The sequence below is a fragment of the Phascolarctos cinereus genome, unplaced genomic scaffold (genome assembly GCF_003287225.1).
Source record: "Phascolarctos cinereus isolate Bilbo 61053 unplaced genomic scaffold, phaCin_HiC Scaffold_4;HRSCAF=312, whole genome shotgun sequence".
In the NCBI taxonomy this organism is placed as follows: Eukaryota; Metazoa; Chordata; class Mammalia; order Diprotodontia; family Phascolarctidae; genus Phascolarctos; species Phascolarctos cinereus.
Genome location: NW_027555847.1, coordinates 102,770,957 through 102,798,322, shown reverse-complemented (window position 1 = coordinate 102,798,322; position 27,366 = coordinate 102,770,957). Strand labels below are relative to the sequence as shown.

Sequence of the window (27,366 nt, the reverse complement as noted above, 5' to 3'; positions counted from 1 at the left end):
CTTTGCTCACATAGGCCCTCCTCCAGTTTGGGCACTCATCATCTTCACCTGGTCTGCAGTAACAGCCTCCTAATTGGTCTCCCAGCTTCCAGCCTTTCCCTTCTCCATTTCATCTACTGCATAACTGCTAACTCAGGCACAAATTTAACTTTGTCACTGCCCTACTCTAGAATCTTCAGTGATTACTGGTTGCCTCCTCCATCTCACAAACAAATCCTCCCACAGCTTGGCTCCAGGCTACCTTTTCATGCTGTTTCATATCACTCTGCTCCACCTACTCTTTGTTCCAGAGAGAGGACTTCCTGAACTCCATCAGTCTTTCTTCTAGCTCTGGGCCTTCCTTATAGGGTGCCTCTCCTGCCTAGAAAACATTCAGTTCCTTCTCCTTTTTATTTCAATTAATCTGTTAAGTCTTCCCTGATCCCTTAGTGCTTCATCTACCATTGGATTATCTCATATTCACAAATCTCTGTGCAAATTATATCCTGGTCCTTCCACCCCTCCCCCTAAGTAAAATGCAAGCCCCTTGAGGGCAGAGTGTTTCATGTTTATCTTTATGTCCATATCAAAAATAGTGTCTTGCATTTAGTATATAATTAATAAATATTTAATTGAATTGAAAGTACCCATTGATTATATTATGATATGACAGAAACAAATATTTAACTTAATTAGGAGAATTCATTATTTAAAGGTCTCCAGCAGATGGAGATACACTTGCAGAAGAATAATAACCTCAGATTTATGTTGTGCATTAGTGTTTGCAAAGCACTTAAATGACAATAAACCTGCAAGGTAGGCAGGACCAACATTATTATTCCTATCTTACAAATAAAGAAATTGAAGCCTGGCAAGGAAAAAAAAACTTATCCTAGCTCAGAGAGTCAATAAATATCAAAGGCAGGCGTTGAACTCCCATCTATTAATTCTAAGCCCAGTTTACTTTCTACTCTGCCATACTGTTGTCATTCTCCAAGGATCCATGATTTCATTGACTTGTGTTTCCTTTACTGATTTAGATTATAACCCCTCATCTTAGTAGACAGTCTTCATGAGTTAATGTAGCAAAACAAACAAAAACAAAAACTATCTCATCACCACTTTCCTGTATTTGTTCCTTAATCAACAATACATCTTGTAACTCAACCTTTACTTATGCTTTTTATGGGAATTTGAGCTGAAAGAGGGCCTTAGCCATTCGTCTAGTCTACCTCTCCCCCCTCCAATTTTATAGAGAAGGAGACCGTGGCCCGAGAAAGTTAAATGTCTTACCTATCCATGGTTGTATAGATAGTGAGGAACAGCTGGGATTTGAGTCCATGTTCTCTGACACCAAATGCAGAGTTCTTTGTACTACACCAGAGGCTTTCCAGGTGAGTAAGACCCACCAGAGCTTGTACTCAGCACTCGTGGCCTTGGAGAGCCCAGAGTCACTTTCACGTCATGGTGACAAACTGAAAGGAGACTTTAGATGAGGTTACAGTGGGGATCACCATCACTAATTTATCTGTTCAGTATCAAATTTTCCTAAAGTAGGGTACAACTGTACTGAGTATTTATTCTCGGCCTTTAATTTTGCTCAATGAAATTATATGTTCCAGTTCAACCTACCAAAATGCTTTGGTCTGCTCACTTTGGACACATTGCTTCCAGCTCATGCCAATACTGAGGGTGGTTAGTTGTCTAAAGTGGCAAGCATCAGGAATTACCTGTCTCTCGGGGCTGTTGTTGGGTTTTGTGTTTTGATATTGTTGTTGGGGTTACCCCCACCCCCACCCCTGCTTAATGGCTTGCATTACTTCATTCTTCCCTACTTGTTTGGCTGGACTCAGGGAATGGGTGGACCTTTGGTTTGGCAAAAAGAAAGATTTATGCCTCTGCAGTAGTAATTTGCATACAAAGTTTGCTGGAGTGAATGAATTCCAAATCTAGTCCTGCTTCATTTAGACTTGGCACATCCTGGAGAGGAAGCCCTTGTATGTTGTGGTCTTTCTTTCAGGAAGAATTTTTACTTGGTAATTCTGGACTCCACAGTGATGTGGCTTTTTACTGATTCGAGCAGCACCAAGTCCCTCTGTAGTTGTAACGCTGCAGATGTTTTGATCCAGTGCTGTAATAGGCTTTTCATCACACTCCTCAACTCTATTACGTCTTTGCACAAATGCCTTAGTGTGTGGCTCCAACTGGCTTTCCTCAGAGGGTTTTTTTTTCCTCTTTGGTTTTATGTCCCATGATAGTACCCAGAACCTTTTGAGTAGGAGGAGATGAGAGTCATAATTCATCATGTAGTTGAACCAGTGAAATAATATTATTGCAACCAGCCCTGTCCAGCAAACCAGGTTAGGATGACTATTATCCAGACCTTGTTTGCTTGCTCAAGTTAATTTTGAGGGGTGTGAAGGCAAAAAAGACCCAAAAGAGTTGCCGTCCCTTCTGAAACCTGAACCATGGAGACAGGTCACCTTTCAGTCCACAAGTATAAATATCCATCTCCCCTCCCCTTGAATTTTATGCTGTTTACTCACCTCCAATATGAATAAGCCTATTCACCTAGAACACTGTCCGTAATTTCCCTGACTTGTCAGATTAGCTGGGTGTTTCATCTTGGTTATTTCTCCTACATTTTTAAAAGGAAGAAAAGCTCAAGCTCAGCTTGTATAAAGGTTGTATGTCCATAATGTCCCCAAAAAGTGACCACAGGGCAAACACCTTAGAGTAGAAATGGGAAGCCTTCGTTTTCAGAATAAGCAAGAGGCAAAAATTACTTTGTGTGTCAAAACAAGACACTTTGGGGACAGCTCAAGTGTAAACCATTATTACAAAAATCTTGAAGTCTTTGTGGTTCTAAAAGATTGAAGATAAGCCCCTTGTAAGTACTTATGCTGAAAATTGTTCGTTTAGCATCCACTTATTTCCACCACGATGTAGAGAAAAAAGACGCCAACCTAAATTAAGAGGTCATGCTTCTAGTTCCATTGTAATCACTTTGTTATTTGGTCTAATTCATGAGAGACAGTATGGAGTAATGATACTAACGACAACAGGTAGCATTTTTATGGCTCTTTAAGGTTTGCAAAGTGATTTACACGTATTACATCATTTGATCCTCACAACAAGCCTGGAGGTAGGTGCTACTGTCATCTCCCCTCTATGGAGAAGGAAACTGAGGCTGAGAAGTTAATACAGTTGTATCTGAGGCAGCTTAGAATTCAGCTTTTCCTGATCCCAAAGCCAGCACTGTAACCATTCCCTACTGGCGCTGGAATCAGATGCACTACTGCTTATAACCTCTGAGATGTTTGGCAAGCCATATATCACTTCTCTGGGCCTCAGTTTTCTCCATTATAAAACAAGGAAGTGGGACCAGCTGATCACTGAGATGTCTTCCATCTCCAAGTCTGAGGATCATTTAACCTTTCTGGGTCTCATTTTCATCATCTATAATAGGGATAAATACAAACCCTACCTAATATAGAGGGATGTGCGGTTCGAATGAAGTAAGTGAGAAACAACTTTGAAAAGTAGAAAGTGCTGTACAAATGTAGGACAATATTAGTGCCATTATGATTCTTGTTTTGTTGTGTGTGATAACATAGACATGCAGAGTGACATTAGAAATTACATAGGCAACTGCCCAAAATGATGAGCTGATTGCGCAGGGGACCCATTATGGAAGGTTGAGAGAGTTAGGATTATTTATTGTGAAGAAGAGAACATTAAAGGGAGAGACAGAGTGACTTGACCGCTATCTTCAAGATACATGAGATAAGAGAATGTAATGTGAAGATTAGTTGTCTTTCTCTGCTGAAACAGAAGTAGAGATAATGAACTAAAATGGAAATAATAGGAAATGATTCGAAATTTTTAAAAATTTAATGGTCATAAGGATAATAAGCCTCCCAGATGAGGTCCCAGGACAGCCTTAAAAATAAAAGAAACCCACCCATAGGGGCTGGTTCCCTTTCTATTGTACCTGCTTCTCCTTGCCTTTCCTCTGAGTCTCTGCATCAGAGAAAGACCATTGTGTGCACTAGTTTGTCATTTTATTGTTTCATGAATGGAGGTTAATACGGAATGCCTGGTAGGTTGTGATTTGGAGCAAATCATTTCCTCTATGGGCCTCAGTTTGCTCATCTGTAAAAAGAGGAAAAGAGATTGGATTAGATCTTCTTTAAGGTCCTTTCTAGCTCTAAATCCTTTGATCATGTGGTTAGATGACTGTGTTATACTAACACTGAATTCTGAAAGCTCTGAAGCAGAGTTTGAACCAGAGTTTGAAACTAGGCCTGTTAACTTCCTCCCTACTTTGAGTGACTTTGTGTGACTCTCTAAGTCTCCCTTTTATAATTTATAAATCAATGGTGTTCTACAACTAGATCAACAATTCTCAAACTTTTGGGTCTTAGGACCCCCTTTATACTCTTAACATTGAGGATCTTTCCTCAAGAGCTGTTGTTTATGTGTTTTTGATATTTACCATATTTGAAATTAAAATGTCTTATTATTATTGTAAAAACAGTTTTGACTTCTTAGACCACACAGGGTCCCCAGACCATACACTGAGACCTCCTAGACTGATGATCTCTAAGGTTTCTTCTAGTACCAGATCCCCTGATCACATTTAAAATCCTAAGACCTAGTTTAAACCAAAGCTTCTCATAATAGTTTTCTTTTTGGTGTTTTTTTTTCTTTTTTTTGGTGAGATAGTCAGGGTTAAGTGACTTGTCCAGGGTCACACAGCTAGTAAGTGTTAAGTGTCTGAGGTCACATTTGAACTCAGTTCCTCCTGACTCCAAGGCCAGAGCTCTGTCCACTGCGCCACCTAGCTGCCCCCTCATATAGTTTTTGTTTGTTAACAAGAAATCTTAAAACTGAATAGTAGAAAGGCTCTCCAATGTATATTTTCTTCCATGAAAATTTCTTTGACAGCTATCTCATTTTATAGAACTGAATAATTTTACATATGACTTATCTTCACTGGTTTGTGTAATAATGATAATAATAATAATAGCTAGCATTTATATAGCACTGACTATGTGCCAGGCACTATGCTAAGTGCTTTACAATTGCTAGCTCATTTGATCCTCATAGCAGCCCTGGGAGGTAGATGCTATTTTTATTCTCATTTTAAAGATGGGAAAACTGAGGCAAAGTTTAAATGACTTGACCAGGTCACATGGCTAGCAGGTATCTGAGGCTAGATTGGAACTCAAGTCTTCCTGACTCTAGGCCTGATACTCTCCCTACTGTTCCATCTAGCTGCCACTGTATTTATTATATGATATAGATATGTGCCTGTAAATATGTGTACATATGCATACTAGTACATACCCATGAATATACATACATCTATCTGTCTGTCTGGCCAGCTGTCTAAATGAGAGGCAATATGAGTGTATGTGTGTATTTATATACACACATTTGTGTGTATATGTATACACAATACATATTATATATATACACATACCTGTATACCTATGTGTACACATACACACACACATGTATATATATACACATGCATACATACACACACACCAACCCCTATGAATTTCTCAATTTTTTTGGGTTTTTTATATGAAGCACGTGTAAACACTGTGGGTTATTTATTATATATGGATATATAGTGTATATAGCTATGTGTACATATAGTCATACATATACTTGTACAAATGTACACACATATGTATGCTATGTATGCACATGCTGTTTTAGATAAATAGCTATCTCATACAAAAAATAAATTGCACTTGAAAACTCCTGGGAATGTCTTCAAGACTTTGCCTTCCATCGTTTCTGTGCCTGGCATCCCCCTGGCCTATTAACAGAAGCACTCTATGACTACCAAGGCAGGGCAGTGCAGTGAGAACTTAGATGTGATCTGTTGGGTGGGGAAAACCCTCTGGGAACTCTAAAATCTTCCAGCCACCAAGAGAAGATGGGTAACACTGTGTCAGCACAGGAAATACTAATGCTCTGAGAAAGTGTTGCCATTCCATGATTCACAGAATAAAAGGTATCCGATGCTTCCTGTGACTTAATAATACATTACCGTTCCTAAATCATGTAAATATATGTTTTCTGAGTCCATTTGTAAACTTTCATCTACTTCTAAAATCCAGACACAGCAGGAAAACTTGTGCTATATTTGAGCCTTACATAAATAGCACAGATTTTAATTTTATCCCAGTTATGGATATCTGGCTTGTGTGCTAACACTTCAGGCAGACTGGTGTGAAATTTAATTTGAACAGTTAAACACAAGGGTGAGGGAGTGCAAAATCAACAAGGCACATTCATCTCTAGCTTTATAGCATTTGGTATGTTAACAGGGAAACCCACCCAAATCCCCCCACTTTTTTTTCAAACTTTTGACAATCAGATTACAGATTGTCAGAAAGTAATCAAATGAAGCCTCTCCCACACGTACTTCCCCCACACACACTTTAAGTACTTTATTTGCAACCATTTTATCAGAGGCATCTACTTATTTGCATGTTGCATATTACTGTATAAAATATTCAAGGCCTTTTCACTTCTCAGCCAGGACATAACTGGTCAATCAGAGAAGGGACAGTTAATCTGAATCAGTCTCAGGGAGGGCAGTAGTCATGGGGTGTGAAGTTTCAGTCATAGAACCTTCTCACACCCAACATGCTAGGATGACGTTTGATTAGCCAGCCAGGTGTCTCAATGGATAAAGCTCTGGGCCTGGAATCAGGAAGACCTGAGTTCAAGTGTAGCCTCAGATACTTTCTAGCTGTGCGATCCTAGGCAAGTCACTTAACCCTATTTGCCTAAGTTTCCTCATCTGTAAAATGAGCTGGAGAAGGAAATGGCAAACCACTCCAGTATCTTTGCTATAAAAACCCCAAATGGGGTCATGAAGAGTAAGATACAACTTATTCTCTTCTTCCTCAGTTTTCTCAATTGTAAAGTGGGGAATAATAATAGCACCAATCTTCCAAGGTTGTGAGAAGATTAAATTAAATAATATTTGTAAAGCACATTGTAATCCTTAAAAGAGGGAAGGGGGAGAGAAGATAAGCATTTATATATATGTGTGTGTATATGTATGTATGTTTGTATTCATGTGTATGTGTGTGAAGCCTCTCCCACACATACTTCCCCACGTACACTTTAAATGCTTTGTTTGCAGTTGTTTTATCAGAGGGATCTACTTAGTTGGATGTTGCATATTACTAAATAAAATATGTATATATGTATATTTATTTATGTGTGTATACATGTGTATATATGTAAATACTGGTTATTAATATTATTAACAGACCCTTTAATTCACTTATTAGAGATGCAATGTGCATAGAGGCTGAATGGAAACTCAGGAAGACCTGGGTTCAGGTCTAGCCTCTGATACACATTGGCTCAGTGAACATAATAAGTAGGTCATTTAATTTCTAATTAGCTTTTTGCCATAGGCACCTCTCTAAAATGCCAGTAGAATGTAAGCCCTTTGAGGGCAAAAAGGCTGTTTCTGTATCGCCAGTGCATGGCACACAGTGGATACTTAACTACTTGTTGAACTGAAACTGACTTTGTCTACTCTGAAATGAGGATAAGTTACAGCTGAATTTCAGAGTTTCCATACCATACCAGAAGTGACTATACCGGTGAAGTCCCAAGTCCAAACCAAAAAAGGTATTGAATGATCTGGCATATATATCACCACTTCACACCCCTTCACACCTCCACCTGCCCACCTCCACTACCTTGTACAGAGCTCAACCCAGAGCACTCAGGCTCTCCTGCATCCTATTTAGAGCTTTGCTGAGTACACCTAATATTTCACATGGGAAATTATACATTACATGTATATCTCTCTCATATATACTATATATATATGTGTATACACACATATATATGTATATGTGTGTATGTGTATATATATGTATATTTCTCATATATACTATATATGTATATATTCACATATATATGTATATGTGTATATATACATATATATTGCTTTTAGTGTCTTGAGACCCTATTGTTATACAGTAGACACTGAGATTAAACTAATTGAAGAAGGATTTGTATTACCACTTACAAGTGCTTCATCTTTGTTAGTGAACGTGGTAAACCAATTAGAAATTTTTACAATCAATGACCACTGCACGTATAGGCAGAAACTCCAAACGCAGCCCCATAGATCATTACATTCACTGAAATCTAGTAGTGTGAATGTTCTTACAGGTTTCTACAATAAATGTATAAAAGATCAGCACGTACTTTGCATTGGTGCTTCATACCAAAACTTATTAGGAAAAGAAGCTTTTAAGCAATGACATCTGCAATTACTTGGTTATGAAATTGTATGGATTCTACCTCATCAAGTTGAGATTTTCCAGCCACAATGTAAACTAGTGGAATAGTTAAAGAGAAAATTAGAACTATTAGAATATGTGGATGTGAGGGTATGTTGTGTTCCTGTATACCCACAGAGTAAAGACTTCTTGTATTTTTCCTTGGTTGTTGTTTTTAAGAAACATCTACTTTCTCATAAGTAAAAATTTCCACCTCTTCCCCCTATTTTGTTTCTTCAGAAGAGCGAGTTGTTCCCATTGAAGTGTGCCGTTCCAAACTGTCAAAATACTTGCAGGGAGTAGTTTTCCGCTGTGATAAGTGTACCTTCACCTGCTCCAGCGATGAGAGCTTGCAGCAACACATTGAGAAGCACAATGAACTAAAACCTTACAAATGCCAACTCTGCTACTACGAGACCAAACACACGGAGGAGCTGGATGGCCACCTTCGCGATGAACATAAGGTACGTTCCTGGGAGATTTTTCCTCTTTGTGCCTGGGATTGGGGGTGAGAGTCATTTAGTCATGCTTATGACATAGAAAGAGAGATGGTGGACCCACTGAATGGGTTTTTCAAAACACTTGCACATATCTGAATATCTGTTAATGATTGAGATGAGTAATATATGCATGCATATGTATACGTTCATGTGCATACACACACACACACACACACACACACACACACACACACAAAGACCAACTGTAAAGTAGCAGCTTGGGAAAATAAATAATAGAAGGAGTCCAAACCAATTGTAATTAAAACCTCTTCTCAACCTTAAGCGATTGTGAGCAGGATCCCACTGAGTCCTTGCCCCACTGTACATTAAGCTGGCCTTGCACAGAATGTCTGGCACATTGTTTTTCAGATTCTATTGAAGGCACCTGGATACATGACTCACATTTGGCTTGTGAGGGAAAAGAAATTTTTTTTTAAAACTTAACCAGAATAATCTAATTATTCAAAAAGTTACTCCATCTACAAGTTAGTGTTGGGTGCCCACAATATGCAAGGAATTATGCTGAGCCAGGGGTGCGGCCTCAAGGCTATATGTGGCCCTCTAGGTCATCAGGTGCCGCCTTCTGACTGAATCTGTTTGGGCCACACTTGAGGACCTAGAGGGCCACATGTGGCCACATGTTCCCTACCCCTGTGCTAAGCCCTTTGGACAGGGTTTCCCATTCCCTTTATTCCTGAAGGTGAGAGACAGGAGACTTTTTTTATTGGTCTTAAAACATTTATGATTAAAATTTAAAAAAGAAAAAACCAGCACTAGCCCCAACAAATCTCCCATAAGAATTAGAGTTGTACCTGTTGAAAGAAGGTTGAGTTTTATTTATCTTCTTTACTTTGGGGCAGCTTTTGTACCTTACGCATAGTAGGCAGGCAGCAAACATGGAATTCTAAGTGAATTGAAATTCATATGTTTTTTGATGTATGTGAAAATTCAGGGGTGTAGGAGAGAGAATTATCTTTCGTTTCCCAAACATTTATGAATGTGAATAAATGCTTGTCTGATCAGTAGATGAACAGCAGCCCCCTGGTCATCCTTCACTCCCTAAGATACATACATCCTTCTGAGGCAGCCAAGCTTTTGGCATCTTTTCACCCCCATATTACATTCAGCTGAGTACCTCTTGCCTACTTAACTACTCTGATGCCCTCCGTGCGGCACCTGATCTCTCGTACGTGGCTATGGAGTTGGACAAAAGAAGAGTAAAACTTCTCCCCTGCTTATTTCTCTCCTGAAGCCAGCTGCGATAGTGAAGAGGGAAAAATGGAAACCAGACTGGATGGCAGTGTCTACTTGTAGGGTAATTTTTAAGTCTTTTCTCCATCTTGAAATACTCAAGACTGAGACCAATCACTGAGAAATTGATAGCGACACAGTTTAGGACCCTTCTAAAATGTATTGTTGGAAATGTGTGACTGCACTAATCCCCAGTGATACAGATTAATGTGGTTACCTACTAATGTAATAGAAGCCCAGAGAACATTAGATATACAGATGAGTTCTGGGGATAGATACTGCAATCAGAAGTAGCTGTGTTGCATCAGTGGTACTCCAGGCTTCTCAGTGCAGACTGCAAGTGTGGTTCATTGCTCATTCATTCAGTAAACTTAATTCTTTAAGCCTTACAGCATGGACAGTACAATGTTAGCCACTAAGAGAGATAAAAAGTTTAATCAGGGGTGGGGAACTTGTGGCCTTGGTTCTATAAAATTTGGATTCCCTCAAAGGCCACACTTAAGGACCTAGAAGTCCACATGTGGCCTTAAGGCCACAGGTCCCCCACCCCTGGTTTAGATAAAAGAGCACCCCTGGTTTAGATAAAAGAGCCCCTTCCCTCGTGGAGCTTAGACTGTACCAAGAGATTATGAAGTGCTTGAAAGGCCTTGTGATGCAGTAGACGGAAACTGTTCAGTACTCATCCCCAACACATACTGGCTGTATAACCCCAGACAAGTCACTTAACACTTCAGTGCCCACAGGCAAATGTGTAAGACTAAAGGGGGCAGACCTGCATTACTAGAGAGAGTTCTGTCTTCTAGGAGTTTCCTATATCAATGAAATCACAGGTGTCATCTCTGTCTATCCTTTAAATAAAGTGCTAGGTGAGGTCCAAGGTGGGACTGCTCCTGAGCTAGAGAGGATTAGGGGAAAGTTTTTTGGAGGAGCTGGCATGTGAGCTGGACTTTAAGAAATAGATTGAAATTGCAAAGGAAAAGAGTTGGAGGCAGGGCATCCCAGGCATAGCAAACAACATTAGCAAAAGCCTTAGGCTCCCTCCCTAAATAGCCTTATGTGCCTTTTGAAGCCTATGTCCCATAATGGAATACCTCTGTGGACTATGACAGGTACTAAGTACCACTTACTAGCTGTGTGAGCTTGGACAAAATCTTTCCCCTCTCTGGGTGTCAGTCTTCTCATCTGTAAAATGAAGAGGATCAATGATCTCTTAGTCCCTTTTAGCTTAAAATCCTACCGTCCTGAAGTGTCTTTAGAATTTAATTTTATTTGAGGTCTATCATTGAGCAGGGCTGGATATTTCATATAGTCTTCTGAAGTGCTCCTGGGATGCCTATAACCTTGGTCATGCTGTTGAAGATATATATATATGGATGTGGTTCTGGTTTGCATGTAAGAATAATAATAATAATGATTTTTTAAAAGGCTGTTGAACACAAACGTGCCTTTCTCTTAGGAAGCAGAAAGCTCTTTTTTTACCTTGTTAAACCTTACAAGGTAAAGTAGAGAAAGGGTAGTTATAATTACCCCTATTTTGAAATGAAAAAATTGTATGGTATGGGAACCATGAACCTTTTCTCTTAGGGCAAATGATAATGAAGGGCAACTCTCAATTATACAGAGTCTGATTATTCAGTGAGTACATTATCCAGCCCTCTTGATACTTCTGTTTCTCTGTTGGGCTACCTGCCTTTCTGTCACTTTACTATTCATTAGCATTCCTACCAAAAGCTAAGCAGGGTCAGAAAAAGTAAATGAAATTGTAATCAGTAGCTTCTGCCATGTTGGCAGTATTTGTATAATGTAGAGACAAAATTTCCAGGAAATTTGAAGCCATGGAAATATCTTTTTCCTCTCCTTCCAGCCCTTCCCAAATCAAATTCTGCAGTTCTTTTTATCACATACGTTCTGATCTTGAATAGAAGATTTGGATCTGAAAGATATACAGCATGAACTGGCTGACTCTAAAATTCTCTTTATTTCTTAACAAAGTCATTTTGCTTTCTTCACTACTTTTAACCAATTATACCCTTCAATTCTCGAGAACAGTAGATTTTCCCCGTTCAGTCATTTCAGTGGTATCCAACTCTTTGTGACTCCATTTAGGGTTTTCTTGGCAAAGATACTGGAGTGGTTTGCCATTTTCCTCTCCAGCCCATTTTACAGATGAGGAAACTGAGGCAGTGAGGGTAAATGACTTGCCCTGAACTAGCTAGTATCTAAATCTGGATTTCAGCTCAGGTCTTCCTGATTCTAGTGCTCTATCCATTTCACCACCTCGCTGCCCAGATTTTCCGTAGCCCATATGATAAGGAATGGCTGACAAATTGTTGCTTATGATACAGTGATTGAAGAAGCAACTAACTTGAAAATCATTAAAAAATTCTCAAATTGAACTCAGAAGACCTCATCATCGCCTGCTTTGTTCTTCACATGTCTAGAAATTTAATATCTTACAATCATCATTGCTTCTTAAATAAAATGGTTTTTGTTTTTAATTACATTGTCATCACCGTACCCCATCTAGTGTTAATGTCATTCGAATTCTTTCCATTCTTTACTGTTTGCTTCTTCTTGAAGACAGCAATGTAGAGTGGATAGAGCGCTGAACTTAAGAGTCACGAAGATTTGGGTTCAAACCCTACCTCACGTATTTACTAGCTTGAGCAGGTGAGTTAAGCCTCTCAGCCTCAGTTTCCCCAGCCGTAAAATGGGGTTAATAATTAAAGCATCTGCCTTCCAGAGTTGCTGTGAGGATCAAAGGAGACGATGCCTGGAAAGGACTTAGCAAACTTGAAAGTACCATATAAGTGTGGGCTGTTAATATCGACTTGAGCAGGTTTCATTACCTCTTTTCCTCTTTTATAGAATGCTGGAAAGTGTCCAGTTTCATGATGCCGGTTAAATGCTAGTTTAGGTCAAAGTAAGGTAGTATACGCGTATGTGGCTGTTTGTCCTTTTTGATCTCCCATGCTCTTTTCATGTTGTTTGCATTTTCAGCCAATATAACAAATACTTCACTTCCTGCTATCTACTGTAGGACTTCACAAGCTTACAGTGGTTCCATTTAATTCAATTCAGTGAGAATTATAAGCAAGCATATGTTCCTATCACTTTCCTAGGTGTTGGTCATACAAAGACAAAAAGGACACCTCCCTTCCACCCTCACCCCTTACAAAGGAGCTTGTATTGTGCCATGAGAAACAACACGTCTGTAGACACACAAACACAAAAAACCTACCAAGTAAATGCAACGTCATTTGAAGGAGAAGAAGAAAGCAGAACACCTGAGAGAATCAGGGAAGGCGCTTTGTAAGGCACCATATTGGTCATCACCTGTTCCAGCGTCTTCACAAAAAACAAGTGGAGGTGTGGTTACCACAGAATTCATTGCCCCTACAAATGTGTCCATCCAGATGTAATCCCACAGTGCATGGTGCTTCACCCATTCATATTATTCTGATTACAAAAGAACCTTGTTCAAAGACTGCCTGCTGTACAAGCAGAATGATATTCTTAGAAATTTAAAATTTTCCTGCCAGTGTGCATCTTCAATAATCGACAAGTGCTGATGCAGAAGAAAAAAAGATTGTTCAGACAGAGCCTTTAGTCAGATTTTTCCTTCATCTCCACATGCCATCTTGTCAACCAATGAAGGTATTGAGTGCATTTTGTATACGGTCACTGCCGTATTTGGTGACTTCAAGATGCTGGTTTGGCAGCCTTTTGTCATGATATATATGTTACAGAGGTTTCAGCAGAAGAACTGAGTCTAAAGTGCTTAGCATTGCAGCTTGCAGTTTCTTGGTACCAGTATGCCAGTGTGTAACTTGTGCCAGTGAGAGGGATTTTGATATTGGCAGGACACTTATTACAACTGAAGATATGTTTGGTTTCCTCGTAGGAGCCAAAGATGCATATTTCATTGACAATATTTCACAGGATGCCAGCGGTCTCTGAAGGGGATTGTCTAGTCCAGTCTTATCATTTTACGTTAGAGGAAACTCAGACCCAAAGGCATTAAATGACAAAGGTTATATGGCTGGTGAGTGGCAAAGCCAAGACTAGAACCCATTTTTTCTGACTCCTGATGCAATACTCATTTCTCTATACCATGCATTGAAAATTAAATTTTCATGGGATTTTTGCTCAGAACAACTCACCATATGGGAATTCTTCCATGTGCCATAGTGGAAGTTTATGTCATATTTGGGATTTTAGCAGTTCCTGTTCACATACACACCAAGCCTGTGCACCTTTTCGATAGTTAACGATAAATACCTCTCAAATCTAAAGAGCTTTGACTTCACTGCTAAGGTTGGTAAGGTGACTTTCCACAAACACCAGACCAGCAAGAATTTAATTAAATTAAAATTTACCTAGATTATGAAAATGTGCTATTTCACCTTGAATGAGAATCAGAACAGCGTAGTAGAAAACACAATTTATTTCAAGTCATTTGATTTAGGTTCAGATTCCAGCCCTGTTACTGTTTATGTGTCCTTAGGCATGTAAGTCATTAGATCCAGTCTGGTCCTCTGCATAAAATGATTGGTTAAAAATGATTAAATGATTCTGGGGGGCCTCTGTTAGAGAACTATCTTTTTTAATCTAGAAAGTACTTCACTAGCCATCCCTATCTAAGCCACCCCATTCCTGATAAAGAATTAATTCCCTTTAATACATATCTGCCAAGTGATCATCCCACCTTTACTTGAAAATCACAAGCAAGAGGAAACATCCTGCCTTCTAAGGCAACACATTCCACTTGTACCGAGCTTGCATTGGCAGGAAGTATTTGCTTTCTTACATCCAATTTGAATTTGCCCCTGTTACAATCTCTGTATATGTCTCTGCTATCACTCACTCTTTCTACCTTAATGTTCTGAATTCAGATTACCTTTGGTTTTTTTGTTTCAGATAAGTTTTTATTGATGTCTGCTGCTTCTTACATCACTCCTTCTTACATCATACATACACAGATCCCTAGTATCTTTTCCCTTCCCCTACCCCTCCTAGAAAGTCATCCAATATAACAAATAGTATTTTTAGAGGAAAAGAAATAAGGACAAAAGTCTAAAAACATGTGCACTGTGTAATTCCTGTGTCCCTTCCATCTCCACAAAGGGGTAGGTTGGGGTGACAACTCTCATGAGAACTTAATTTTCAATGCATGGTATAGAGTAAAGAATATTGGACCAGGAGTCAAAAAAAGTGGGTTCTGGTCTTGACTTTGCCACTCACCAGCCATATAACCTTTGTCATTTAATGTATGTGGTCTTCAGTTTTCCTCTCAGATTGGACTAGACAGTCCCTTTCAGATGGATATCTGATATCTAATTATCTCTTCTATCTCTTCATATCTAATATCTCTTCTAATATCTCTCTAATATCTCTTCATTTGAGTCATGCTTGATCATTATCATGTTGGTGCATTCACTTTTGATTTTTTTGGTGTGCATTTGTTTATTCCATTTATGTTATTATAGTCACTGTGTATATTGTTTTCTTAGCTCTGCTTACTTTACTCTTCATCAGTTCATGTAGATCTTTCCATACTTCTCTGTATTCATCACACACATCATTTCTTATAGCATAGTAATATTCCATTACACTCATGTAGCACGACTTGTTTAGCCAGTCCTCAATTAATGAGCATCTACCTTGTTTCCAGTTCTTTGCTATCACAATATCTTTGCTGTCAATCTTTTGGTATATATATAGGGGCTTTTTTCATATCAATGTCAGGTAAACTTTCAATAAAAAACATGCTTTCTTCAACTTCTTTAAAGATATCAATTCTGTAGAACCAGGAGAGAGCCAATTTCTAGCTTCCTCTAACTCAAACTTTTAGATTTCCTTACACTATTCTGAGGCCTTTTGAGGTAGCAAGGCAATGCACTGTTTTAATCTCTACAGGCCTAGGGGAATGCTAGAGAAATTGTTAGGAAAGAAATATTATCATACAGACCAAAAGTCTGATTTCAAGATCAGAGAAAGAGAACCCACAAGGAAAGAAGTCTTTATATGTGAGAACTCGTCTTCCTCTTCTTGTGCAAGCGTCTGTGGTCCCAGGAGGCAAAAATGTGCCTTGCTTTTGCATTTGAGATGCTCTGATCCCTCAGCATGCAAAAATTGTAATGACCTAATGGTGCAGGTCAATTTATATTTTTAAAAAATCTTTTTTAGGGCATAGTTTTAAAAAATCATTTTGAAGGAATTAAGTCTAGATATTTATTTTTTATAAAATTAATAATCTAAAACTTTTCAGAAAAAATAAATTATTCATGAAAATAGGAAAAAATTAAACTGTTTAGACCTTTACATCTCCAGTAAAAAGTTTAATAGATGAGATTAAAATTGACCAAATAACTTATCATACCCCAACTGAAGGTTCTTAAGCCTTAGCAAAGATTGCTCGCAGGAGCTATGGGCCATTTTTGGAAATCAAATCAAGGAAGATCATGATTTTTTTTGAACCCACAGTCTGTTGAATCAGTGTCTCCCTCTCTCTCTCTGTCTCTCTCTCTCTGTCTCTGTCTCTCTCTGTCTCTCTCCATATATATATATATATATATATATACACACACACACACACACATATATGTGCATATGTATGTGTATGTATATATGTGTGCATATGTATAATAGATATGTATGTACAAATACACACACACATATATACACATATACACCTACATATATATACACACACACACACACATATATTTTCAGGTATTTGGTATAAATGCATTTTGGTTAAAATGTGGATTTTTTGTGGCTAAACAGAATTAAATCAGTATGAATATATGATGTTCTTTATAGACTCCTTAGTCCTAAGTTGGGGATTATGGAAGAAACCATATGTCCAAGAAGTGTTGGGTTAATAAAAATAGTAGCAAGAGCTAAACCCCTAGAAGCCAGAGAAATGATATGGAAGTTCCAGGCCGGGAAATGTCACAAGAAAACACCTGGATTCCCATCTTTTCTCGAATGCTTCCTGCGTATTTGACCTTAGATGTGTCTTTTAACATCCTGGGCCTTACTTTCTTCTTCTGTAAAGTGAAAGGGTTGGACTGGATGATCTCAGAGGCCACTTCTAGCTCTAGTTCTGGGATCTTACAATTTCTTTTTGTTCCAAGTCTGTTGTTCTTGATACTCTTCCAGTGGTTTTCATCAAGCTTTTTGGTCTTTAGACCCATTTATCTGCATAAAAATTATCGAGGACTCCCCAAAGAGCTTTTATTTATGTGGGCTATTTCTATCATCTTAGCATCATTATTTGACTTTGTGGGCTCCCTGAAAGGGGTCTCAAGGATCCACACTTGGAGAATCACTGTATTATACTAGCCTGCTGTTCTACTAGATAATTCTTTTCCTTCTCCTCAAGGCTGTATTATTTTCTATCTTTTTAATTGTATGGCCATTTGTTTCACCTTCTTTTATCTTGAAAGCTGATTTCTTACTGTCCTCCATCCCCTTTTATTGCCTTCTACTTTCTGTTTTCACATTGGGGTGTTGGCTAATAGAACCAACTGGTTGTTTACCCCTTTCCCTGACTTTCTCTTTACAAACATTTAGCAACTGATATGAAACTTCTTCCCATATGCTGAGAACATGGAATTAGTGGTTTTCAGTCCATCATCACTGTGATTAATTAGAATTTTCTCACTTAAAGAATCTCTAAAACTTCTGTGGTTAGATGTGAAACAGTTGAAGCATGTGGTTTTTCCTTGTGGTCATTCTTGATACCATCCCTACCAAAGGATAGCAGGGTAGTACAGTGAAATGGGGAGTGGCTCTGGAGTATGAAGACCTGAGTTCAAATCCCTCCTCTTATGTTTATTGTCTGTGTGACCTTAAACAGATTGTTTAACTGCCCTGGACCTCAGTTTCTTCATCTGGAAAAAGGAGAGGGGATTGGACTAGGTGACCTTTCAGGCCTACATTTGTGATCTTATGATCTTCGATGTGATCTATGCGTAGAATTCTTGGTGTGATTCATAAGTAGAAAGGTGCAAAAAGACAGTGAATTAATGAGGAAGGTTCATTTTGAAAAGCAGACATATCAGAACAAATTCAAATAACCTGTTAAGATCTTCTTCAAAAGGATTAGTTTTCTCCTACCATTCATAATGCCCTACCTGCCACATGCTGGTAACAAGAGGTCAGGGCAGAGACAGATAAAGGATATATACCAAAAGCCTCCAAGACAAATCCACAGAGTAAGTTCCTTGTTCCTCAACCTTGCCCCATTGGAGGAGTCCCTGTGTACTGGACCTTGGACCTGTTTGTGATTTGGAATTAAAGCACTCACTTCATGTCTTCTCCAGGTTGACCATAGGCTGACTCTGGCCTTCTTTAGATCATCTCCCTTTAGACATTGTTCGTACTCCAGATCGTCCTACCGGAACCTCTTGTGAATGACTTAGAACTGATTTGACTACTATTAACCTCTGTGGACTTTGGGGATTTACCCATGGCACTCACTGCTTCCACTGAATAAGTCATTGAAGAAAATTAGCTCAAGGAACCAGTGACCTGAGTAGGAACATTTTTAGGCTATATATATCTTGTTTAATTTTTAACTCCCTTTTAGGGAGTTCCTTTAAAAGGGCTTTGGATGTTTAATTAACTTAGGCCTAGCTAGAATAATTCTAATGTATTGTGTATAACAGCAACTAAGTATAATTTAGGCTTTCATCTCAAGCTGGAGAGGGTAGTTATCATTAGGCATAATCTGAGATATGGCCCATAATCCTCAAACTTCCTAGAATGATAAAGGTTGTTGGAATTCTATTCTGGATTTGGAATAAAGTTCCACTGGGACCTATGAGGCGTGCAGAAGGGAAAGGAGTCTAGCTAGCTTGGTAGACAAGGACAGGTGTGTGACAGATGAGAAGGGGACATGGAACTGCTGAGGAAGAAAAGCAGCCTTTCCTCTGCTCTCCTCATGGTTGGGAGGGTAGGGGAAATATTCTGGAGGAGCCTCACATCTTTGTGGCTGGTGTAGGCATTAACTTGGGCTTTTTACATCCACTTAAGTTCTTTTTATATTAGTACAGTTTACAGTCTATCCATACTTTATCTTAATTCTTTTTTTTTTTTTTTGAGATTGCATCTCGCTCTCTCACCCTGGCTGGGGCGCAGGCTTTTTCTCACTTCTTGATCACCATAGGATCTATGAACTGCTCATTTCTAACCTGGGCCCATTCACATCTCCTTAGGCAGCCTGAAGGCCCCCTTCCTCAGAGACTTACCATACTGATGGCAGACTGAGTGTGGACACCCAATTGGCTTAGTCCTCTTACAGCTCAGAACTCTTGAGTTCAAAATAGCCATTAACTTCAGCCTCCCTGGAAGTAGGGATTATAGACATTTGCCACCATTCAAATAGGACCCACCCAAGCGTCATATTTTTTTATAAGTCCTCTTCAGAGGATCTACTGAGGATGTTAGATGCCTTCCTCTAATTCTTTTAATGTTTCATGGGTAGTGGTACAGTACTTTCAGCTGTTTTTTTACTCTCACTACATAAGTTATCCTACTCTCTTTTCTAGTCATATGTATGTGTGTGTGTATACACACACACATGTATGGTATCTGACCACTTTTTGAACCCAAGTCATAATTAGCAATATACACTGCTACCTGAGTACACTTACCATGTGCCTTCCTTTAGCTTAACTAACATTTTGATCCTTCTGAAGTCATGGTGTTCCATGATTCATAGCCGTCTATTATCATTGGGAGACAATTAGTATGAAAAAGATGGGCTTGTACTACAGGGAGCATGGAAATCAAGATCTTTGACATTGATGACTAATTAATGGTCATTATAAGTGAATAATTTTCTTTTTCCCCTTGGAAGGGCTCTCCTTGCTTGGGCCTGTACTTTAAATGCTATATTTCAGATGAGCAACTCATGATGATAATCTACTAAATACAGTTTGATGTAGAAAGCAATATACTTGATATCTGGGGTAGAGTAGTATGGTGAAAAGAGCATTGGACCTGGCATCAGAAAGATTGGGGTTGGCTCTAATATTTACTAATTGGGTCACCTGCGAAACAAGCAAATTCACTTTCTAGGCTTCATCTGTAAAGTAGGGGCAATAATTCTTGAACCACCTCTTTCATAGAGTTGATGTGAAGATCAGGTGGAGTAACATTTGCTGAGAGGCAGTCTTGTAAAGTGCACAGAGTGCTAACCCTGGAATCAGAACAACCAGGTTCAAACCCTCGTTCTAATCATTACTGACTGTGGGACCATGGGTAGATTATTCAACTCCTCTGAGCCTCAGTTTCCCCATCCATAAAATGGGGATAATGATACCTGTGGTCCCAAGGTTGTGAGGTTCAAATGAAATGATGCCAAAGATTTTTGCCTATTTTTTTAGTGCTACGTATAAATATCGGCTATTATTTTGTGAAGGTATAAATGTTACATAAATGTAAGTTCTATCGTTTTTTACCTGTGGGCAGAACCACCCCTGAAAGTGGACATGGGGATGAGGGGAGTAGGTGATCCTCGGGAATGGGGAATTACATAGCCCAGAATTGTTTGGCTGTTTCTCACTTATTACCAGATTTTCCTTGAAACCTTTTCTCTAATGACTCATCAGTCTGACTCTTGTTTGGACTTTTTTCTTGAAGGTAAGCCGTAATTTTGAGCTGGTTGGACGAGTTAACTTGGATCAGTTGGAGCAAATGAAGGAGAAAATGGAGATGTCCAGCAGTGATGATGAAGAAGACAAGGAAGAAGAAATGAACAGCAAAGGTGAGGACAGAAATCACTCTCACCTCTTTGCTCCAGCTTCAGATTATGTAGTTTTAGGAGCCACAGACATCTGTCATATCTATCTGTATATCTATATGTGGTGTATATGAAAATTATGGAAATATAAGCATGGATATTTTAATTTGGCTATTTAGACTTTTAAGTAAGAAATGTTCTTATAATAAAGCTGAAGACTGTTATAAAGCAGGGTCAACCAGACAAGTTATGTTAAACTAAAATAAAGAATGGCTAAGATATTAGGCCAGATAGGTTTGTAGCTGTGCGTTTATATACAAATGGGGTTGGTTTTCTATATCGTGGAAGAATTTGTATCTCTGAACTCTCCCAGACAATGAGTTTGGGACATGTCAGTCACCTTTTCATGTTTCTGATTTCTCTAGCTATTTCTGTCAAGCTGGGGACCTGGTCTTTTCCCACCTCATGACAGTAGGTGCTCTTGGGATAGAATTGCTCCATTATTGTTCCTTTGTTAGCCACCAAAGATAGAAGGATAAAGAGTAGGCCTTCCCTTTCTCCTGATGTCTTACAAACCCCTTTCCAAACCAAAGTTCGCTCTCCTCCTTCGTGGCACGAACAGAACAATTCTGGTTTACAAGCCAGAATTCCAGTGTAGTGCTAAAACCGACAACAAAGAAGAATTGATCGGGAAATACAACCATGGAGTGTTTTAACTCTTCAGAAACTTTATTCCCTCCCTCCTATTATTCCCAAAACAGTGGTTTTTTTTTAATCTGGATTTCAGAAAAAAAAATTTTTTAACAGAAGCATAATATGAACAAGAGAATTTAAAATGTTTAACCTTCATTAGCAGAAGCTGTAGAAATTCCTTCTTCACAAGGGTTGTGACGTTAAAGGTGTATGCATATTTTTTAAATTCCGTTTCACGTGTATTCTTTCCTTGGTGGCGAACTCTTCCCATCTGGGAGGCGTGACTGGAGCTCTCTGTCTTATTGTGTATGCTTTTGACAGTGGCTACAAAGGGGCCCTTTCACTTCAGGATGTTGTGTGCCCTGCTGTTTCTCTTCAGGCAATAAATTATTCCTCATTGGATGTTATGACTTTTTAATCTCTCCAACTTAACATCATCTGAATTTAGAGGTTAAAAGTACAGGAGAGGCAGTAGTCCTTTCCAGTCCTTTATGCCCCTCTAACCCACCCCAGAGTGCTAGAAGACAAAGGGGAAAACATGGCAGGTGAGGTGGTGAAGAGCATTGAGCAGATTTTTCTCTCTTTCTTGTGTCTCCTCTTCTCTCCTCCTCAGTAGCATCATGGCATAAATCCAGCTCAGTGTGACTGGAATGAGCTTAATGGTCTCTGATAGCTTCTCTCTGAAGAGTGTGTAGTCCACATTCATGAACCTTAACCACACAGAAAGAAAAAGTCTTAGGGGTGGGGAGGAATGTATTCTTCCCTCAAAGGGTGGAGGATTTACATGAGTAACTTCCAGTAATGTTAATGGGAATTACAAGCGTAAATCATCCCTTCCCCCACACTGCTCAATGAAAGGAGAATGGCCACTATTGTCTGAATGTCCTTTGAACAGACCCAGAATCAATTTTCCACTATCTAGGTACATTCTTGCAAGGAGAAGGGCTAACACACAATAGCCTCCCAAACTTTTTGCTAGCAGTAAGTCTTCAATAAGCAGAATCCTAGTGAGGGACCGCTGGAGTGGTGGCCCCAGAGTGCCCAGAGACTGTTGGGTGGGTATTGATAAGTGCTTACTATCCTTCTTGTATGATTAAACTTAGCTGAGGGTATTAGAAGAAAAGTAAACTGGTTTCACATTTCATAATGGCAGAGGAAAAGTGTTAGCAGTACCCTCCCCTCCTTTGCAATTTAGACCTTTAATGATGCATACCCAGTTATTAAGAGGCATCATGCATTTGTCCCCATGTGATGTATAGATCCTATCCAGACCAAGTGAGAGCGAGTTTGTAGACAAACTACAGCTCCCAGCTGCCGTAGCTTGATCTTAGGGTAGCTTTTTTAAAGTGAAGAAACCAGGCATGAAGAGATCAAAATTAAACCAAGCAGAATCCCTTCTCTCTCTCTCTCTCTCTCTCTCTCTCTCTCTCTCTCTCTCTCTCTCTCTCTCTCTCTCTCTCTCTCTCTCTCTCTCTCTCTCTCTCTCTCTTTCTCTCTCTCTCTCTCTCTCTCTCTCTCTCTCTCTCTCTCTCTCTCTCTCTCTCTCTCTCTCTCCCCCTCCCTCTCCCCCCCCTTTCATTATGTAGTTTGGGAGGAGTCAGGAAGGCATTCTGTTGATTTCTTGCCCAAATAATCCCTGCTAAGGAATTAATGCTCAGAGCAGATGGTGCTGTCTCATTTCCAATGAAAAGAATCAAGCGAGATAGTCTGTGCAATTATTTTTAATGGCTTGTGTGGTGATCTTCTTAATTTGTGAGAAAATGTTTCATCTTTTGTTGAAACTGGCCCCATTCACATAGCTTTTTTGTGCTAAAGATTAAGGAAGCTGAGAAACACCTATCCAGTTAATGTCGTTGTACGAATTTTATCAGATGGCATTCAGTGCACGAGACATCTTTCTGTAACATCTTGTGTATGCAGGCACAAAGTGATCAGATATGTGGAGATGATCCCTTCTGCATTGCCTTAGCTTTGCATTGTGACTGGAAAGCAGAATAGTCCCAGCTGTTTATTATAGACATAAAGATTTTGGCCCTGTTTGGTAGAAAGCAATAAACTGCTCATGAGGCCTAGGATCCTACAGGGACTTATAGCCTCAGATTACTTTCATTTGTGAGAAAGTGTGTTTTGTGTTCTATATCAATTATTCATTTGGTCAACCAGTGTTTGTGGAGAGCCAGCCTTGTAGTAGGTCCTATAGAGGAGAGAGTCTTATAAAGTCCTTGTGGTAGGCCCTATAAGGTACATATAAATAAAAGCATTAGACATAGTCCCTGTCCTCAAGAATATTACAATTAATTCAAGTTCTTAATAGGATTTCAGGAAAAAGTGAGATCACTATGGACCACAGTGACCAGAAAAGCTTTCATTAGAACCCTTAAAAATAGGAACAGAGGTCCTCCTTAGCAGAGCAGACAAAGATGATAGTGTTTATAACAATTTGGGGAAGATATAGGTCTGCGATTCGAGAATTGTTCTTGAACCAACCATAAGAGACATTCTTTAATAAATAAAAGCTTGATGGAATGTCAGAAAAGGTTACCCAAGATTGATCTTTAAAAAATAGATTTATCAGTGAGAGTTAATAAGAATCTTTCTGGTGATCTGTGCTTCTATTTTTCTTTTCTTGTATTTTAAAGGGTTAATTTTCTCCCCTTCCCTTTCTCTCTCACAGATCTTATGAGGTTTTCTGAGGGCAGGGTTTGCTCTGAAAAGCGATTTCCATGCGAGTTCTGTGGACGGGCATTTGCTCAGGGCTCCGAGTGGGAAAGGCATGTGCTGAGACACGGCATGTAAGTCTATACCCAGTGGGCTGTCCCAAGAATTCCATTATCTACCATGAAGCAGGGGGGTTGTTTGGGAATGTTTTAGGGGCTCCCATAGATCCCGTAAGAAAAAAACGAAAGGACGCAGGCCCCTCTGTGAAATGTCTGTAGTACACATTTTCATGGTACTATAAATTAGCAAATGTGAATGTTTTTGTTTTATTTTGTTTTCTGTTGGTTTTCAATAAGGTCATTCTAGCCACTAGGCAAGGTACCATATTTCTCAATGATGAAATGCCATCGCTTTTCTATCTAGAAGTGTAGCGCGTTATCTGGCCAATGTCAATTCAGCTTTCACTAGCGTGACATTCTCTAATAGAGCGCTGGACTGGGAGGCAGAAGACTTGGCTTCTGTTCCTGGCTCTGCGACTGACTCATTCATTGAGTGACCTTGAACAAGTCATTCATCTCTTTGTGCCTTAAATGTCCTGCCTCTGGGGATAGTGCCAGCTTCCTCCGCCGGCCTCCCAGGTAGGTTGGATCATATCTGTAAAGTACTTAGAGATCATCCTTGAAAATAAAATCATCACTAAAACAGAACAATCTTAATCTGTGTAGAACACAGACTTAACTTAATATTCAGTGTTCAGAATCATGGTGAGGAACATCTAGAGCAGTGGCTCTGGGTGCTCCCAGAGACTGTTGATGGATTTTAATGAGAGTTTAATGTCTTTCTGTCTGATTAAAGGAGTCCCTGTAAATTATTGTTGTTAGAATCTCGAGTTGGTAGGATCCAGTACAGCTAATGTTCTTAGAGCTTGGTTCTCTCTTAAGGCTTTTGGTTTCAATACTTGTTTCCTAACTTGCCGATTGAACCACTATTTATTGTTAATATTCTTAGTCTCAGTGGATATATCTATCCCAGAAACCTCTGGGTGTGTTCATTGGGTTTAAGGATAAGATGACCCTTGCCATTAGCATTTATGATCAAGTAATGGAGACAGCATAGTGCATATGCCAATGTCAGAGGGACAAGGAAACCATTCAAAGATCTAGAAAGGTATTGCCTAGGTCTATTGCATAGAAAGAAAATGCCAGCTATGGAGATGACCAGTTGCATGTTCCTGGCAACTGGCAAGAGGAAAACCTATGGTGCTTTTGTGATTGAGGGGAAAGAGGGAGTGTTGAGTTTCTTTCTGATTGAGAAAAAAAAATGTTCAATTCACTCTCTCACGTAAATATTTCTTGTAGGTCTCTGAATGACAACAAGCAAGTGAGCAGAGAGAATGACCATCCAAAGGAGAACTTGGAGGAAAATGCCAAGATAACATTAACAGAAGAAAGAGAAGGTGATGAGGAGGTGGAGATGGACTTTTCCCTGAAGGACGAAACAGTAGCAGTCTGTGTGGTAGCTGCTGACAAATCTCTCCTGGAGAACGCAGAGGCCAAAAATGAATAAGCATTTGGTGTGATTCTTAATCAAACCCTACTTGAACATCGATGAAGGGGTGGGAGGGTGGGGTTGGGGTGGGAAGGGAGGGTGAAGGAGAAGACAGAAACAAAGCTGCTTTTTAGGACTGAACGATCTATTTTCAAAGCACTGGTACCTGTGTGAGTGTGTATATTAAAGTTATTTAAATGGTGGAATAAGTGGCTCCATTACATCACTGAATCCTTTCTTCCGGACCTCACTATGGAAAGTACATTCATTTCAGAATGTGGAAGCAACTCCCGCATTGTACAATGTGATCTGTGGTGGAGTCTTGGACGGTTAATGAAAAGGGGAAGCTTCGTGAGAGTGGAAGAAGACGTCTCGTAGGGGGGACAACTTTTTGACGCACGACTTTTGGTGCGTTTTTCTAGTTTTAATACAGTAAGCTTTTTCCAGACTTAACTGCAGCCGCTTTGAGGAAGAAAAAAAAACTGCTTTGCTTAAAACAGTCACCTGTTTCCTAGTACCTCAAAATTAACCAAGGGAATTCTCTGCATTTGTCAGTACTACCTGTCATTGTCGTGGTTAAATGTAGAGAGAACTGCTGGGCAAGATGGTGAATGGGGAAAAAAAAAGTTTTAAAAGAAAGGAAAACATTGTGCTTAAAATCCCAGTGTGGGTTTTATTTCTTAAAATACTGTGATTTTTTAATTATTTTAGTAAAAAACAAAACAAAAAAAGAAACAGACTTTAATTACTAGATAACTGTTTGTGAGTTGTCATCCTTTATTCCAGGTAAGCTGTTTGTTAGTGTTGAACCCTAATTTAGGATTTGAGAGATCCGCGTGAGCTAATTTCAAGGGGATTGTGCCGGTTTGTTTGCCCCGTGTCACTTTTCTATCGACCTGCGGTGTTACAAATACAGCACAGTTCAGTTTTTTCATGTAAAATGTTAGGAGTTTTTTGTTTTTGTTTTTGTTTTTTATTGGGGGGAGCAAGGGAGATTTAGTTCTTGTGAATAGGAATGTTTTGATTTTCAACATGGAAATAACAAAGAAGTTAACTTTCTCTTTTAATTTAACTAAAGAACCAAACTTAGGGCACAGCTATGCAGCTTGTGGGCCAGACAAGGAGGTCCTCGTCACCATTTTTTGTTGTTGTTGTTGTTGTTGTTGTTTGTTGAATTAACATAGTATCGGTCTCACACAAATAGTTTCTGTTAAGATTGGCTGGCTTTTCATGTGTGGTCTTCAGATTTTTTGTTCCCTTTTTTTTTCCTTAAAGTTTGTTTTTGGTGGGTAAGAGGATGTGTTTGAATCACATCCCTAAGGCTAGAGAGGATGAGAAATATGTCTGTCCTACCAGAAGCCTGGAGAACTGCTTGTTAATGGATCTAAAGAAGAGCTGCTATGTTTCCCCCTTGTTAGTGGTCACAGGAGGGGAGCAGCCTTGGCTGAATCTGAGTCTACACATATGGTGTGTTCTGATTGTGAACAAAGGGTTTCGTTCCAAAAAAAGTAGAAAGAACTTTTATTGAAACCTAGTTTTTAGATGTGTGTGCACGGGCACACGTGCATGTGCCCATGTGTACGCTGGCGTGTATGAGTGTGTGTGTATGTGTGTGTGTGTGAGTGTGTGTGTGTGAGTGTGT

General features: G+C 39.3%; 1 protein-coding gene across 1 annotated transcript in view; it reads left to right on the top strand.

The window, feature by feature from the left end:
* ZNF462 (zinc finger protein 462) overlaps positions 1 to 25,790 on the top strand; it is a 155,522-nt gene extending 129,732 nt beyond the window's left edge. The window contains 4 exon segments of the mRNA XM_078152477.1: positions 8,559 to 8,782; positions 20,726 to 20,849; positions 24,193 to 24,310; positions 25,535 to 25,790. Of these exon segments, the coding sequence (XP_078008603.1) occupies positions 8,559 to 8,782; positions 20,726 to 20,849; positions 24,193 to 24,310; positions 25,535 to 25,742 (674 nt within the window). The 3' untranslated portion in view covers positions 25,743 to 25,790.
* Positions 25,791 to 27,366: the final 1,576 nt, after the last annotated feature.